Genomic DNA, 16,708 nt, shown 5'->3' with positions numbered 1-16,708 from the left:
TCTCCTGTGACCCTTGCATGAGTGGCACTCAGGACGACAGCGGGGCTTGGCCAGTGTTCCCTGCTCTGCGTATGAATGAACAACAGCCTTCCTCCTGGCCACCCGTAACTCCCAGCCTTCCACTCGCTGCCCCGGATCGCCAGGGAGAAGCTCAGGCATCGCTCGTCCCTGCAGTCTGTTCTGACAGAGGAGCGCTTCCCTCGTTCTCTGACAAGGTTTTCTAAGCCAGCCCTGCTTGGACTGTGCATCTTGGACAAAGTCCAGGAGGAAATGCAAAAGCGAGGCAGGGGGCCGCCTCAAATCCTCCGCTGGTCTTCCTCTCAGATCCCCGCTGTCCGCGCAGCAGGCACACAGTGAGGCGCTGACAGCCCCCAGCGCTCATTTGTTCTACCTGAGATTCCTGGCTCTGGGCTATTAGCAGCAGGGGCCCCTAACAAGGCGATTAAGGCTAATTACAAAGAGCCTAATTAACTGGAGGAAATGGCGCTGGAACAGTATCCAGAGGAAACATGTTCTGAGTGTGCGTTGCCGGGAGACAGGCTCTGGCCCGAGGCTAAATGTGGGGCAATCCATAGCAATTCCCAGCGACTGAAGGGACGACTGAAGGGACACGGAGAGAAGTCTGGGCACGGCGTCTTTCAAGAGGGCCTTCCTGTCTTCCTTTCAAGATGAACAACTTTTACTGACACTGTTATTAGAGTTATGTAAGGAAGATATTCATTGTAGAAAAAGGGCTGTTTTTATGCCAGATTTTCACTTCTGCGAGAGGTTTTCCATCGTGGGGGGAGGCTGGGTAACTGTTTAGGGGTGCAGGGTGAAGCGGCTGCTCCCACATTCCCTCCGGGGACACGCGGAGGGAGGCCTCAATTCGATTCCAGAACTTGAGCTCGTCCACTAGCCCAGTTCTTTACAAGGGCTGCGTGAGGCAGAGAGAGGAAAGGTTGTCACCTCCTGCCCTCCAGGGGCCCACCCTGCAGCTAGAGACATGTGCGAGGAACGCCTGGAAAGTGACATCTCAGCTGTGTTTCTTGAAAAGCATTCTCTTGAGTATGTCATTCTGTCTCCTCATTACACTGGGGCAGCTTCCCGGACAGGGAGCAGGCTTCCCCCGCCGATGGGTGTTTATTTCCTCTGGACCTCCCTCCTCTCTGAGCCAGGTCAGGCTTCAGGACCCAGTGACCAGCCGGGCTGTGGTGGGAGCCGAGAGCGGCTTCTGTTGAACCCTGGCCAAGAAGCCCAGGGCCAGTTCTGACACCCCCTCCACTCCACGCCCACCTGCAGGAATGGCCAGTTCAATGGAAAACCAAGGACGCTGCGGGCTCTCTAATTGTAACCAGGCGTCTTCCCACCCTGACCCGCCAGGCTCACGCCCTCCCCACCTAATCCATCTGCCGCTGGGGAGCCGCTGCCAACAACTGCTACCCAACCTGGGTGGAGGGCGCCGAGAGGGCTGGACTGGGCACCTTGTGTGGATTAAAGAGCGCAGGGAGCTGCTGCAATCGAACTTTCCTCCGAGGATCTCCACAGGGCTCCTCCGGCCCCGGCACGCAGCCCCCAGACCTGGGCAAGCTGCCCACCCACACCGGTGTCTCCCCTGAGCCCCGGCATCAGTCACTCTTTCCTTTTCTTACTGAATTTCTTGGGCTGGGGTGGGAAAGGGAAGGCCATGAGTACAGTAAGAGAAGTGATTCCCACAGGCTTGTGTCTCTGTCCATCTCCCCAAATGTACAGCCTCCCTCCCTGAGCGGACTCTCTGCCTTCCCTCCGGGGCACAGGCAGCCTGGGAGATCCGCCGTAGCCACCTCTCAGGACAACTGGGAGAACGGGAGTCAGGGTGGGGGACACTGGCCACAGCCACAGAGACAGAGGCCAAAGGACACCCGGGAGATGGTGTCCCAGTGAGGAAGGGAGCTGACAACAGTCCCACCGGAGAGCAGCCCAATGGGGCTTGGCACAGAGGCCAGCACAGGGGGGACACAGGGGTGGGATTAACCAGCACCCGGAGCCACATAAGGAGGGGGCAGGGAGGGAGTGGCTGGAGCTGGGCATGTGAGGGGGTAAGTCCTATGGCCGCCCCTGTGGCTTGGAAGGGAAATGTTAAGGGAATGGAGTCAGGTCAGACTTTACAGACTAGTGACCTCTGCCCTTTTTGCTCATAATTCTAGAAGGTTCCATGGGGTCCAGTCTGCATTTCTTGGAAAAGGCAAAGGACTGGTGGACGTAGATGAGCACTCTTTTCTCGGGGACACACAGCTGGCAAGATACCAGCCCTTCACACCGCAGCTCCACCTCTCTTGCCTCCAAGGGGAGAAATGATTCCAGGAAGAAACGGGGTCCTTCCCGGTCTGCTTGTGGGCTGGGGCAGGGGCTGGGTAAAGGTTAGCTGGGAGCCCCCAACTCCAACAGAGCGATTCATTTCAGCAGCATGTAGGGCCCTCTCATTTCAAAGTTCTTGGTATTATCTTAGCGTTTTGTTTTGTTTGGGGTGGAAGGTGGCTTCTAGTCCCCAGCTTTCTAACCTTTTTGATGTCATGTCACACATAAAAAATAACAATGTTTGCTTGGCACAGTGGGAAGAACTGGAGGGGATGAGGGTCTCAGGTGAGGCTGTTCACAGCTGGAGCTGACCAGCCTGGGGGCACGTCCACCCCAGGCACCTGCGGGCCCAGAGCAGCTGCCTCTCCCAGCGGATGGCTCAGAAGCTCCTTCTCATCAACCAACCGTCTCACCTGCCATGCAAAGAAGCTGAGGCTCCAGGAGGCTGGACAGCCTGTCAGGGTCTAATGGGCAGCGACTGGCACTTGGAATTAGGAGAGGATTACACTGTTTCAGTGGCAGATTAGGGAGAACGCCCACATCTTCCTACCCACACTCAGGCAGACACCCAGCAGGAAATGATGGAGACAATATTAAGAGAATGCTGGTTAGGCCACCGGTTCAATGATGGCTTCTGATCCCTTGTGTCTATTTTGTCCCTGGCCCAGTTCCAGCGGTGGCCTGTGTGCTGGGCTTGCTGTGCTCAGGTGAGCGGCTTCTGAGGTTTCTCTACCCTGAGATGACAGGCAGGAAGGCCAACGCATGAGAGGAGCAGGTGAAGTGAGGCCAACGGTGGTGGCGACAGGAGGCCCACTGGGAGCTCCAGTATTTGAAAAGCAGCCCTCACCGCAGGCCTACCTGGCCGTCTGGACCAAGGACTGGAAAAGGTATTCTGTGGTCCCCAGACCCACTAATGTACTTAGCACCTACCTATGCAGGGTCTGCCCAGGGCACCAAGGAAACAAACAAATGATGAATAATCAAGGGGCACTGGAGGGCCCAGCCCCCTCTGAAAGACAGAACCCAGGCGGCTTTGTTGGGACCCTCAGAATGGATGGGTTTACAAGTTAATGGGAATAAAATGCTGACTCATGTGTCATCTCTTAGGCTCCCCAAACTGTTTCCTTCTCTGTCATGATGCTCACTCCATTCAGCGCTCAAAGGTGCTTTCTCCCTCCCTCTTATTGGTGATGCCACTGGTAATCTAACCCTCAGAAGACACACTTACGTATATGTATATATGTTTTGTTTACATATGCGTATATGCACCATTTTCTCCTGCTCTCAGTGCAGCCCGTTGTTTAATAACTGCCTCCATCTCAGACTCTACACGGCATGACACAGGAATCTGACTATGTCTGTCTTAGTCACTGTTTTGTCTTAGCATAGTCCTTGTACACAGTAAGTGCTCAATACATAACTGTTAGATAAATGAATAATAATTGCCTCTAGGACATGCCAGGCATCCGGGCTATATACATTATCTTGAATCTTTACAAAACACCGCAAGAGATGGAGCATAAGCCCCATTTTACCTCTACTGCCCCAGAGCAGAGGGGCTGCTGCGCGTTGCTGCCTCTGTGCTGTACCCCACACGCCCCTCCCCCCAGGCGCACAGGGCTCCCTGCCACACGCGCAGGCGCGGTCCGCTATTGCCCAGCTCCTGGCACACCCACAAGGGGCAGGAGCCCAGACAGACAAACACTCAGCAGTGCCCAGCACACACGGCTGCCCCATCAGCTACCTCAGGAAGCCTTGAGATCAAAAGCGCTGATGAGGACTGAACCACGCTATCGACCATTAAAAAGGCAACAACCAAACACGCAAACAGCCCACTCGCAGGAAGCAGGGGGCGCGGGGCTGCGGGCGACCTACCGGCATAGTGGTAATTGGCTAGAGGGTGACATTTTAACCTGACCGGCTTCCGCAGCAGCAGCGTTTCCAGAGCAGCCTGCGGACCCGTGGGAGAGAAAAGGCGAGAGTCAGTAATGGGTCTGTGTCCCCAGGAGACCATCTGCCTAAGGGGGCAAAGGGACCGGCACTGCAGAGTGTGGGGTTGAGGGCACTAGAAGGCAAACCAGAGGGAGACCCCCTAATTGGGAGTTTCTTTCTGGTCAGCACCCCACAGGGCTCGCCACTCTAACCACCCCCCAGCCCATGCCTGCAACCAGTTGGTCAGGCCTGAGATCCCCAACCCCCCTTGTTGGTCAGGGCCCAGTCTCAGAGAGATGGTGGGGCCCCCTCTAAATGGAGGCTGAGTATCTGGGGAAAGAGTCTGAGGAAGTGAGTGGGTGATTTGAAACTGTTTTTGCAGAAAAATCGTATTTCATTACAACTAAACATCAGGAGCTGTATTAGTGATAACTGTACTAGACAGTGTCCTCCCAGAGAACCTAGCTACACACATCCTTTCAAATCTGTCTCCTTTAGCCTCACTGACTGTTTAAGAAAAACGCTGCAGGCGGAGTTGAGCAGTGGATGGTTGACCGGCAGAGCAAGATCCAGCGTCGTGGTACTCCAAGTGTGGTCCACACATCAGCAACATGGGCATAGCTGGGAGCTGGTGGCAAAGGCCCCCACCTCCAGAACTTTGGAATAAAAACCTGCACTTTAACCAGGTTCCCTGAGTGACTCATGTGCATGTTAAAGTTTGAGAAGTGCTGCTCCTCAATACTAATCTGAAAGGGTTAAGGAAAGTTCCCCAACATTCTACAAAACCTTTGAAGGGTATCAATAACCTCACGAGAAGGTTAAGCATTAAAAGCATTAGGGCATTTGCTTACTTTCAGATTTTCTTGAAATAAAAAAGCAGGAAGCTAGATCTGGTACAAGAATCATGTATTTACTGAAGAGGAAACTAAGGTTAGTGTTTGAATGACCTCATCCGGAGTCCAGGTTGAGCGGGCAAATGGTCAGCTCTGATTCTGGAGAGATGGCACCAAAGTTCTGGTTTAACCAAAGAACTGTGTCAAAGGTGCGAGAATATGCAAACACTCCATTTTGGTTAAGAGGGGTTTTCCTACAGGCTTTTAAATCCTGACTTACTGAGATAAGAAACAGGAGGTTCGCTGACGGGACATCATCTCATGAATTAGTTGTACGGTACATGGGACAACCCAGAAATTTGGGAAAATACTTTTCAGAATCCTGGCATGAAGAATATGAACTGTGAAGACGACTTTTCGTGGCTCCTTACCATCACATCACCTTTGGCCTCAAAGAGACAGTGCAAAGCAAATTCAGAATTGGTCCCTCCACCTGGCAACGCACTTGAACAGCACAAATTCAGGAGATTCTCCACTGTGGGAACAAGAGGCCACTGCATCAGAGAGCTCAGTACCATGGAAAACACACAGGCCCGGGAGCGAGAGGCCCTGTGAGAGAATCAAGCCTTCCTGCTCACTTCTTCCCACATGACAATACAGTGGAACATCGTTTCTCGAACATAATTCTTTCCGAAAGACTGTTCGAAAACCGAATCATCTTTTCCCATTGGAAATAATGCTAATTGAATTAATATGTTCCAGACTCTCAAATGATTCCGCTTTAACCTTTCTTATAGACAGTACATATCTAATGTACTGTTTAATTTATAAATAAACACGTCTTTTCTTAAATTTATAGAACCATCCCCTACTAGCCTTAAACAAATTTTTCATATATCATTGCCTTGGAAATGCTATCACCAACTGCTTTTCCTTTATCCAATCAACAACAGTTTTTCTACGTATTCACTTGCCTGTGATTGTTTTGTGAACACTTTCCCACCCTTAGCAACTCCTTTTTAAAAAAATATATTTTTATTGATTTCAGAGAGGAAGGGAGAGGGAGCTAGAAACATCAATGATGAAAGAGAATAATTGATTGGCTGCCTCCTGCACGCCCCCTACTGGGGATCAGGCATGTGCCCTTGACCGGTATCGTACTCGGGACCCTTCAGTCCCAGCAGGCCGATGTTCTATCTGTTGAGCCAAACTGGCTAGGACAACATTAGCATTCTTGATGGCCTCTTTATGTTTTAAAATTGTGATTTCACCAGCAACAAAAGTATTCTCTCCTTTGTTTGTTGCCTGAAGGATGCTTTTTGTTATGCTGAAGTATCAGCATGAAAGGGTTTTCAGGTCAAACACTGAAGTTTTGGTCGACAATGGAGACATTTTTACAGGGGGCGGGGGGGGGGGGGGGGGGGGGGGCGGAATATCTTGGTCGAGCACCGAACTGTTTGAGATGGGAGACGTTCGAGAACCGAGGTTTGACTGTACCTCTTTGCTGGAAGTCGTGGTTTTCCAGCTCTGGCCAGGGCTTCCAGACCAATGTGGCCTTGTGTGTGTCCTGGGCCACGGCAGAGACATCCTGCAGATCTGGGATCTCTGCTTGGAATCTCAAGCCAATGTTGATGCGCCTTTAATGAAAGAAAAACAACAGTGTGGTCTTCAATTAGAGGCCAAGGGCAACTGTTAGGAACTTTAAAAAGAAGGAAACCAGTTCCTCTGCAAGAAGGATGCAGGGGCATTTCCTAAGTGTGACCCTAGATTCCAGGCGTGGCCTTTTCACTGGGATAAGGGACAGCTTTAAGATTGGGGGGCGATGCTGCGGGAAGCAAGGGAGAAGTCAGCTGGGCTTCATCTCTCTCTCTCTGACTGAGAGATGGAGGGTGCTAACTCCAAGGGAACAGCTGCCAAGAGCATATGGATACCATTCAACCAGGAGAAATGGGACAGATACAAAGTGCTTATTTCATTTTTTATCTCTTTTCAGGTCACTCTCGCATAAACCATCTATCTCATCTGAAACTATCGAAGTTCTGTGACATAATCAAGGCAGTGAAAAACATTCCCCTTTAATGAATGAGTTAACTAAAGCCTACAAAGGTTAATTTGATTAAGATCAAGTAGCACAATGGGGCTGGAACTCAGGTTTTCTGATTCCCGACTCAATCTACTCCCCACTCCACCTCAGGGCCCCTTTTCTGTGCTCCTCCATGCAAATAACCACCTTCTCCTTCCACCCACGACTCAGCAAGCTCATCGGGAGGGCTGGCCAAGAAGCTTAGGGAGGGGGTGGGGGGAGCAAGGACATTTGGAAGAAGCCTCGTAGAGAGCTGGGCACCCAGAGAGATGGAGAGAGATGCGCCAATGTCACTGGAGAGGTGGAAGCATCTGACCACAGCCCCGATGGCCCATGGAGCCAGAAATGGGGACGTCAGGTTCTCTGAATCCAGGGCCTCAGGCTTTATTATGCACTTGGTCTTTGGCAAAGGCCTTGAAACACGAAATTACAGAGAAATAATCAGGATCCTACAATTTCTACAACCTCTCCCTCAGGGGCCACTCCCACCCCAGACGTATGAACTCCACTTCTCAGAGCTCCTCCTCCCTTTCCTCAGCTGAGGCTCCTGTGCTACAGAAGAATTGGCTTTTCCTTACGGTTCAACATCAACGGTCTGCTCGCCAGGCCCGGGGGTGACTGTCACATTGCTGCCATCGATGCTGTCTGAAGCACAAAAACCAGAGTCACTGGTCAACAGGGGGAGGGCACTCAAGAAACTGGAGCAAATAACAGTTACCTACGCAGTCACAGCAGAGCCCTCCTACCCCGCCCATGCCAGTTCCTCCCAGTGGCCTCCAGGGAGCTGGACGCAGCGTGGTGCTAACTGGCTTAGGGTCTTAGGGTAACCATTCCCACACAGGGAAAGGGAAGGCAGCTAGCTGCCTGCAGCACTCTGGTCTGCTAAGCTGTGTGTTTCTATAAAACTATTCTTGCTCCAGAAAGAGATCCCGGCCACGGGTCTCTCCATCTTTTTTTTCCCCTTTTAATCTTTACTGTTTAAAGTATTACATGCCTTCTCCCTAACCCCACCCGCCATTGACCCCTGTCTAGCCAGCCCCTGCCCCAGGCCTTCCTCACCCTATTGTCTGTGTTCAAGGATTATGCATCTATGCACACAAGTTGTTTGGTTGATCTCTTCCCTCCCACTCACCCACCCCGCCCTCCCTCTGAGATTCCCTCCTGCTAAAACGTGAGGCCTGGTCTTGCAGAGCATACCTGGTCCTATGTAGACATCTTAGCACATTTATTTGGGGCGCCTCCCTGGATTCTCCAGGGCACCGACTGATTTAGTGTACGCACAGGTCACCTGTTTCCTTAGCCCACAGAGGCTGCCATTATCACCCCCTTTGCGTTTGCCCCTGGCTAGACCGTGACCCTCTGAGGGTAAGCATTCCACGCTTTTGCAAAAAGTCTTTCTAGCAACCAGCACTGAGCCTGGGCCACGGAGGAGACGCGCCACAGAAGTCGGTGGTGCAAAGAGACAAGGACAGAAAAGTGAGACCCCCGAGTGCAATGCCCAGCACAGACGGGGCGAAACCCCCGGGGTCCCCGAGGGGCGCAGGGGTGACTCACTGGAGCGACACAGCAGCACGCGCGGCGTGGGCGTCAGGGGCGTGAGGGGCAGCTGGGCGTGGGCGCCGGGGTGCCCCGCGATGAGGACATTGCTGAAGAGGCCCGAGCCCTGGCGCACCGGGCTCAGCATGGGCGGGGGCGTGTAGGGGGGCAGCTCGTGGGCGGGGTCCAGGAGCAGGTGGTCCCCCAGGACGCGCGGGGAGCGCAGCTGGCTCTGGTAGAGGGTGGCGCCCGAGTGGGAGGCGGGGCCGGGGTGGAGGGAGGGCGGCGGGATGAAGAGCGGCTGCGGGCGGTGCCGGAACTTCTTCCTCTCGGCGGCGGGTGCGGCGGGTGCGGGTGCGGGCGCGGGCGCGGGGGCCGGCGCGGGTGCGGGTGTGGGCGCCAGCGGCGCGGGCTGCTCGGCCTTGGCGACCCCGGGCGGGGGCTTCCTGGGCGCGTCCTGAAACGGGAGAAGGAGCCGGTTCAATGCTCGCCCCACAGGCCGCTTCCACAGCCTGAGGGAAGGGCAACCTCTATGCAGCCGGGGACCCCCTGCCACGGCCTGACCCCAGGGTCCTCGGGCTGCACCCAGCAGCCCCGTCCATGGTCGGACGAGGTGGCTGCAGGAGGAGCAGCCTTGGGTTTGGAGGAAATCCCGAACGTCTGGAGCGGGCGGGGGCTGGTCGGAGCAGTGGTTGGGCAAGAAGGAATCAATTCGCATTCTTTATGGCTTATCCCGCATTCCCATCTGCGGTGGAATCCAGCGAGTGGCCCTTGAAGTCCCAAGGCTCCCTGAGGGCAGGCTTGGGGGGCAGAGAACACGCTCGGGGGAGGGGGCAGGATCAGCTACGAGGGCAGCTGGGCCTCACCCGGCTCCCAGGGCTGGCCACCCACCCTTGGCTCCCCTTCCCAGGTACCCTGGGGGCTGAGGAGCCATGGGCGCCCTTGAAGGCCCCTCTTCATGGGCTCCCCTAAAAGCTACCCCCCCCCCCCGCCTCCGCCCCCACTGCTGCCCCCACGCCGAGGCGCATCTGGGATGCCCTCTCCCACTCGGCTTCCTGTCAGCAGGCGAGTTCCCATCGCGGCCGCGGAGCCCAGCCCGTTGGAAGGTCTGCACACGGGCACATGTATAGTAATAAGTCAACACATGCACGTCCATAGGTAAGCAGGGCATGCCAAAGCTGGACAGACAGGCTTGGGCGGTGTGCCAGCATCAGCCCAGGAGAACCCAGGGCTGGGTGCGGTTGGGAGGGGCGGTGGAGGTACCTGCAGGAAGGCTGGGGGCAGTCTGAGGTGCCCTCCCCGGTCCTGCAGGCCAGTGCCTGCCCCAGCTGCAGCCCCTGGCAATTCCTCAGCCCAGGCTGGTGCCTGAGTAGAAGGCAGCAGGGGCTGATGGGAAGGGCTGGCCATGGTCATGTGACCAACTGCCTCCAGGCCATGTGACCCGCCCGAGTCCCCTGTCCTGGGCTCCTTGCTCTCTAGGCCCCTGTGGCTGCCTGCAGCGCTCAGGGGGCGCCCTCCTGTTTCTCCCTCAGCTTCAGTCTGTCCTCTGGGGCCCTCCCCGCCTCTGGGGGGCAGTCTAGGGAAGCAGGAGGGTGGGGAGAGGAGGAGGAGCAGAGAGCCCCAAGGCTCCCAGCTCATCCCCAAGGGGCTCTCCTGAGGTCAGAGGCCTCAGGCTGCTTCCTCTCCGACCAGAGGGCTCTTCTCGGCCTGAGGCTGAGGCAGTGACAGGGGGGCTGAGTAGAACGCGGAGAGGAAACCCGTTGGGGAGCAATCCTGAAATTTTACACCCTGTTCCTGGGTAACCAATGAGGTCATCTGAGCATGTGCAGAGCTCACATGACTTCAATCCTGCACCAGAGTCCAGACCTCTGATCCCAGGGCCAGAGGTCCCTTTGGGGCTCCTCTGTTGAGCCTTTGGTTCTGTTCTCCTCCAGGCAAGGCTGTGAGACCTGGGCCGGGGAAGCCACCCATAGTGTCCGGCCTGGGTGTCACTTGAGAGGAAGCAGTGACAGTGTTCCACCCCACCAGGCTATTGAGGCTCTGGTGGTGGGGACACACACTGAGAGATTGCAAAAGCTCTCCCGTGAGGCCAAGCCCTGGTCCGGGGAGAACCGGAGGCTCTGAGAGGGGAGGGTCGCAGCCGCCTGCATCCCAGCTGGCTACGAGCAGAGCTGGGACTAGAACTCAGGGCTCCTCCCTGGGCATTTTCATTTCTTTATAGCAAATGTCAGGACCTTGCTCACATTTCCTCAATATCACCTACAGGCTTCCACTTCAGCTTATCTCCCCACTTCTCCCTCATGATGATCTGAGCAAACTCCTACAAACTCCCTTGTCTCTCTCCCCAGCCCCTGATCACTCTGGCTTCCCAGGTGTGTTCCCCTGCACCCACGGCTTCCGTTTCTCATCTGCCTTGGTGTTTACCTCACTGTTAGGAACTGAGCTGCCTGGGGTTCTGACCCCAGGGGGGCTAGGAACCTCACTGTCTCCAGCTTCAGGCGGAGAGCTCTCCAAGGGTAGAAACAGCGCCTCTCCCACCAAATCAGGAACTTCCCTGGGCAAAGGGGGAGCTTGGCTCTGTCATTTCATCGCCCTGCCTGTGGCTGACCTTAAGTCCTGCCAGCGATGAGACTCCTTACCCCCCGAGTTCTCCATCAGTCCCCTCTTCTGAGGCTCTGCTATTACACAGAGAACCAAAAAGGCTCTTTGTGGACTTTTCCAGTTCTCTTAATTACCCTCCCTACTAATCTGGTCAGCCCCACCCTCATGCCTCCTGGAATTCTAGTAGCTATCTATTCTCCCAAGGACAAATCGGACCCAGAAACCACTTGTGGGGAGGGGACAACCTCAGGAGTTACAGACTCCCTGGGGAGACAAACTGAGAGACAGGGAGATCTCTGCTACAGAGCCAGGCTGAGCCGCCTGGATGAAGCACTTGGAATTAGAGAAAGAGAATGAGAACTTAACAGTGGGTGAGAAACACAAATCTCTTTGCTTTCCTGAGGCTGGGGGTGGGTGTCTGTCCGTGGAATTACTTTGGGAACCATAACCAATTAGCTCCTCCAAAGGTATATTACGCAGGTGTGATACAGAAAATGTTAAGTATCTGGTAAGGCTGCCCATCAGAATGGATGCCAGGGCTACTGCCTGAAGGCCCTGCTGTGCCAGGGGTTATATCTCTGGTTGCTGGATTTGGGGAGGTCTAGAGCTCCAGAAGGGGGTGGGGGTGGACAGGACCCTGGGCAACAGCATTTTATTGTCTGGGACAGTATTTGCATATTTTAATAACTCTGGTTACGAGCTGAATTAAGATCTGTTTCAACCTGGGAACACCTTCAGGTCTCAGGATCTAACCCAGACCATCAGCCGGTAAAAGACCAGGAGTGTTCCCGGGTAGTGGGCAGTGTGGGCAAGGCTGGGATTCTCAAGGCGGCCTTGGGGGCTCAGTCCTGAGAGGCCAACCCCTCTCTGAGCTCAGGCCTGTGGCCCTGGAAAATCTGTCCCCATCTCCAAGAAAGCAAAGGGATGTTCCCGCCCCAGGCACGAGGGACAGAGCAGCAACTCACAGCAGGCGTGCAGGGGACAGCCCCTGGGGGTGAGTGTGGGGGAGAGAGGGTCATCCTCACGAGCACGGGCATCTCGTCGTCCGACATCGAGCTGGCTGGCTTGTCTCTGGCGGAGGGGGCGGCAACGACGCTGCTGGCGAAGCCCTGAGAGCTGGGCTTGGGCACGAGAAGCTTGACAGGGACAGACACGGGCATGACCATAGGCGTGAGGCTTTCTGCCTCAGGAGGGAGCTGCGGTGGCAGTGGAGGCGGCAGAGGCTGGGGCTGCGGTGGCGGGGCCTTCTCTCCTTCCTCCTACACAGACAATAAAGGCTTTGATCCCGGGCTGAGAGCAGCTCTCACAGGGGGGATCACTCTGCTTTTCCTGACAGGGTCCAGGACGTCATGCAGGGGACGGAGGACCGCTGCGGGGCAGCTTCCTTCCCGCTAACTGCGCTCCTCAGCTCAAGGGATGCCAGTGGGCAGCAGACAAGGCCATGCACTCTCTTGTTTACATTTTACATATCTTGACCATGTGTCACTTGTATATTAAAACATGTTAAAAATTTTTGGTGGTTGTCACTGCTTTTAAAGACATTGATATGGATTTGTAATCAGGCAAAAAACCAAAAACACACCCTCTTGTGTAGGACCTTTGAATACATTCTATGGGCCTCAGTTTACTCATCTGTTAAATGGAAGACAAAGCTTTTATCTGGCATGGTCAGGAGATGGAGTGGCCCGGGTAATGCAACACTTTGATGAACAGGGAGTTAATTCCTCAACAGTATTCAAAGAACTGAGAAATTCTTTGAATTTTAATCTAACTCTCAAACTGCTTGGACAGGTCACGACATGGGTATCCTACCTGGATAATCCTGAAGGCATTTAAAGCTCTTTGGACGCTAGAGTCTAACACTATTGCACTGGAGAACAGAAGAAGCTGGCTGACAGCCTGGTGGCCACATGCTGGCCATCGACTACTCATCTGGAAGGCCCACGTGACCTTGGTCTTGGCTGCTTTAAGCAGAAGTTGAAAATAATATCACACCTACATGTTTCTTGGCTGTCTTCTCCAGGGGGTGGGAGGCTGGGTTCCCTAAGAGGGTTTCCAGCACTTCTGATTCTGGCCCTCATTCATGAGGCCGGTGGAAGTGGGGGCTGCTGGACCTGACTGGCTCCCAGCGTCTAAGGTTAGGCCTTTCCGTTAAGAAAGGACTGTGCCTCCCCAGGTGCCCGCACGGGGCTCAGCTCACTCTCTGATGGCAGCAAAGCAAAGCAAGCAGCACATGGCCTGGGAAGGGCGGGCGGCTGGCACCGGCTAACCTGTTTGAGGCTGGGGGAGGCCCTCATGCCCCCGTGGGACCGCATGTGGCCATTCAGGGCAGGCAGGCTCTTGAACTCCTTCAGGCAGATGGAGCACGTCAGCTTGCTCTTGGCATCCATCTGTTCCCCAAACACTGCTTTCGGTTGGCCGCTGTTCCAGGGGAGGGACAGACAGAGAGGACACGTACGTGAGGAAGGGGAACGGATTTATCCAGGACCTCACACCCGACAACAAACCCATTTTATTCATTCAGTGCTCCCATATCCACGGCCCCAACTGCATCTCCCCAATACTCTGCAGAGGGCTAAGCCCGATTTACAGATGGAAAACAGGCTCAAGAGTGGGAAAGGGCTTGTTCAAAGTCATGCAAGAGTTGAACAAAATGTTCTTCTTCGTCCCAGGCCTCAGGTGCTAGTTTTTTTCCTCCTATGGTGGCTTATTATTACCTTTCTAGGGTCAGCTAGGCACACTTCTTCCAGAACCTTCCCTTAAAGACGTGGCCTCGGGTTCAGCTTTCAGCCTCCACATTTTAGTGCTTCACTGGGTTCTGGCTACGTCTTTAATTATTTACCACTAGGGGCCCGGTGCACGAAATTTGTGCACTGGGTGTGTGTGGGGAGGAGTGTCCCTCAGCCCAGCCTGCCCCCTCTCACATACTGGGAGCCCTCAGGCATTGACCCCCATCACCCTCCAATCGCAGGATCGGCCCCTTGCCCAGGCCTGACGCCTCTGGCCTAGGCGTCCGGCCCAGGCAGCGGGGACCCGCAACTGCAGCGGCCCCGCGATCGTGGGCTTCGCTTTAGGCCCAGGCAAGGGACCCCTAGCTCCTGGGACTGCCAGCTTTGACCGTGCCCAGCTCCCATCGCTGGCTCCACCCCTACTTCCTGCTATCACTGGCCAGGGCAGAAAAGGCACCTGATTCTCCCATCATGGCTGGGGGGCAGGGCAAAGGCGGCCCCAGGGCCGCCTTTGCCCTGCCCCCCAGCTCTTAGCTCCCCCCTGGTTTTCCAATCACTGTCAGTGGCAGGGGCCTCTTCCTGCTTTCCCTTTCGCCTCCCTGCATTGTGCCTACATATGCAAATTAACCGCCATCTTGTTGGCAGTTAACTGCCAATCTTAGTTGGCAGTTAACTGCCAATCTTAGTTGGCAGTTAATTTGCATATAGCCCTGATTAGCCAATGAAAAGGGTAGCTCGTACGCCAATTACCATTTTTCTCTTTTATTAGTGTTGATGCCCACGAGGGGAGGAAACAAGTCTGAAGTGTTCACGGTGGCATTCTCAAAGCTTAGCTCCATGCCGGGCACACAGTAGGTACTCAATACATACTGACTGAAGAATGGACAGCAGACAGGACACAAGCTTTGCTGCTTACTTGATGTGCACGTTTAAACTCGGAGCCTCAGTTTTCACGTTTGTAAAATAATAGCTAGTCGTGGTTGAGTGCTCACTCTATCTGGGCACATGGTAATCACGCCCACCCTCGCTGGGTTACCTGATTACACATAATATAGAGTGCCTAGCACATAGTCAGTGCTCAACAGCTGCTATTACTATCCCTATAAACTTCTTTGAGGAACTGACTTTGAATTTGGAAATGAATCATGAGGGACAATGCAGGAAAAAACCCCAGTCTCCCAAAATGCCAATGAGCCAGCTCACATCCATCCTACCTTGACTCAGGGGACCCTGGCTGGGCTCTGCCATCCGGTAGGTGCATCTAATGTTGAGCCATGCAGGACACCGAAAGAAAGAAGAGGAAGAAAAAAAAAGCGTTTTTGACGGGAGGAGTCCTTGAGCAGGGGAACCCCGGGGCCGTACTTCCCGGACTCTGCCCATTTTCCACCTGGCACTGCCTGCTCTCCGCCTGGCACTGGCCGTGCTCACAGCTGCTCACTCCTGAGACTTCCTCCCCGGGACTGCTCCCTAACCACAGCCACTCTAGGAGCTGCCACCAGCCACAGCCCAGCAGGACTCAAATCCTGACTGTGCATAGCCAGGCCCCAACCCCGGAGAGACACAGAATGGAAGGCTGTGTGAAACAACATCAGAGACCTGCCGCTGAAATTCTCTCCCGGCCTTGACCATGTCATCTCATTCTTCTATCACAAAGGCTCTCAGTTACGACTGGGGCCGAGCCCCTAACAAAACAGAATCAAGGGGAGTTCATCTCTGGCCTTCAATCTCCATCAGAGCCCTCTCTCCACCTAACCTGTCCTGGTCGCGGTCCTCCCCTCCCCCGACCGCACTGTCATACGAGGGTAGCACTTGGACTATGCCGGCCCATGAGCAATACCCGGCCCACAGCTGGCTGCTTTGTGGTCAAATGCATTTGGGAAACAAGCAAGGTTTAATAACTGTGGCCTACAGGCTAGGCCTGGCCTACGGACATGTTCTGTGTGGCCAGACTGTTCGTTAAAATCCTGAATAAGGATGCCATTAGGTGGGGCACATGCTCTCCAGGCCACCGCAGTCACCCCGCTGCTGCTGATCTCATCCCAGGCCATTTCACTCATTCACTTTACCTGCCTGGATCCTGTGGGCCGCTAAGGTGTCATCTCTGTAACTACATGCAGTACCCCTCTGGGAGAGTCACAGTGCACATCAGCATTTTAAAGGCACTGAGAAGCCCTGTTTCACTTTAAGAAACCTCAACCGGGCCCTCGCCTGGCCCCAGCAATATTCATTAAACAGTGAACATTCTATGGAGCTCCTGTTTGGAGCAATATACTTTGAGAAGTGCTATCATAATGTGATCTCCCTCCCAAAAGGGGGACAATTTCACAGGACAGCCCCCATGACAGATCCAAGGGGAGCCAGACGCTCCCGCCCTGTGGTCCCGGGCACGTGACTCAAGGCCTTAGCCATCACGTACGTCATTCAGGACCTGATGTGGTGTTTTGGCCATTTTCTTAGTGAGATTAGAAGGTTTTTATAGGCAAAGGACAGAGTCAAACCTGATTCTGTATTCCAAGCACCTGACATAGAAGTGCCTGGCACACGTAGCACAGGTAGGTTAAGGTGTGTGGAACGCATAAAGAACAAAAGGGTCGAAGGGGTTGGGGAGAGGACTGGGCACCGTGTAGACTCGGCCTGGCTGGCCCTGTCGCCGAGATGCCGGGAAAAACTTCCACGGT

General features: G+C 54.5%; 1 protein-coding gene across 15 annotated transcripts in view; it reads right to left on the bottom strand.

Moving 5' to 3' along the window:
- The window catches only part of TRERF1 (transcriptional regulating factor 1), a 212,922-nt gene that overhangs the window by 21,245 nt on the left and 174,969 nt on the right, over positions 1-16,708 (bottom strand). For 11 of the 15 annotated variants that reach the window (XM_059701666.1, XM_059701665.1, XM_059701663.1 and 8 more), the window contains 8 exons: positions 15,245-15,291; positions 13,572-13,722; positions 12,267-12,560; positions 8,719-9,157; positions 7,743-7,809; positions 6,579-6,718; positions 5,513-5,616; positions 4,192-4,267 (listed from right to left, as the gene is read on the bottom strand). In XM_059701666.1, the coding sequence (XP_059557649.1) occupies positions 4,192-4,267; positions 5,513-5,616; positions 6,579-6,718; positions 7,743-7,809; positions 8,719-9,157; positions 12,267-12,560; positions 13,572-13,722; positions 15,245-15,291 (1,318 nt within the window). The remainder of the gene's footprint in view (positions 1-4,191; positions 4,268-5,512; positions 5,617-6,578; positions 6,719-7,742; positions 7,810-8,718; positions 9,158-12,266; positions 12,561-13,571; positions 13,723-15,244; positions 15,292-16,708) is intronic. The other 4 variants (XM_059701672.1, XM_059701675.1, XM_059701674.1 and 1 more) reach the window with 4 other exon arrangements.

The sequence above is a fragment of the Myotis daubentonii genome, chromosome 6, assembly GCF_963259705.1.
Source record: "Myotis daubentonii chromosome 6, mMyoDau2.1, whole genome shotgun sequence".
NCBI lineage: Eukaryota > Metazoa > Chordata > Mammalia > Chiroptera > Vespertilionidae > Myotis > Myotis daubentonii.
This window is presented reverse-complemented; position numbering and strand designations above follow the sequence as displayed.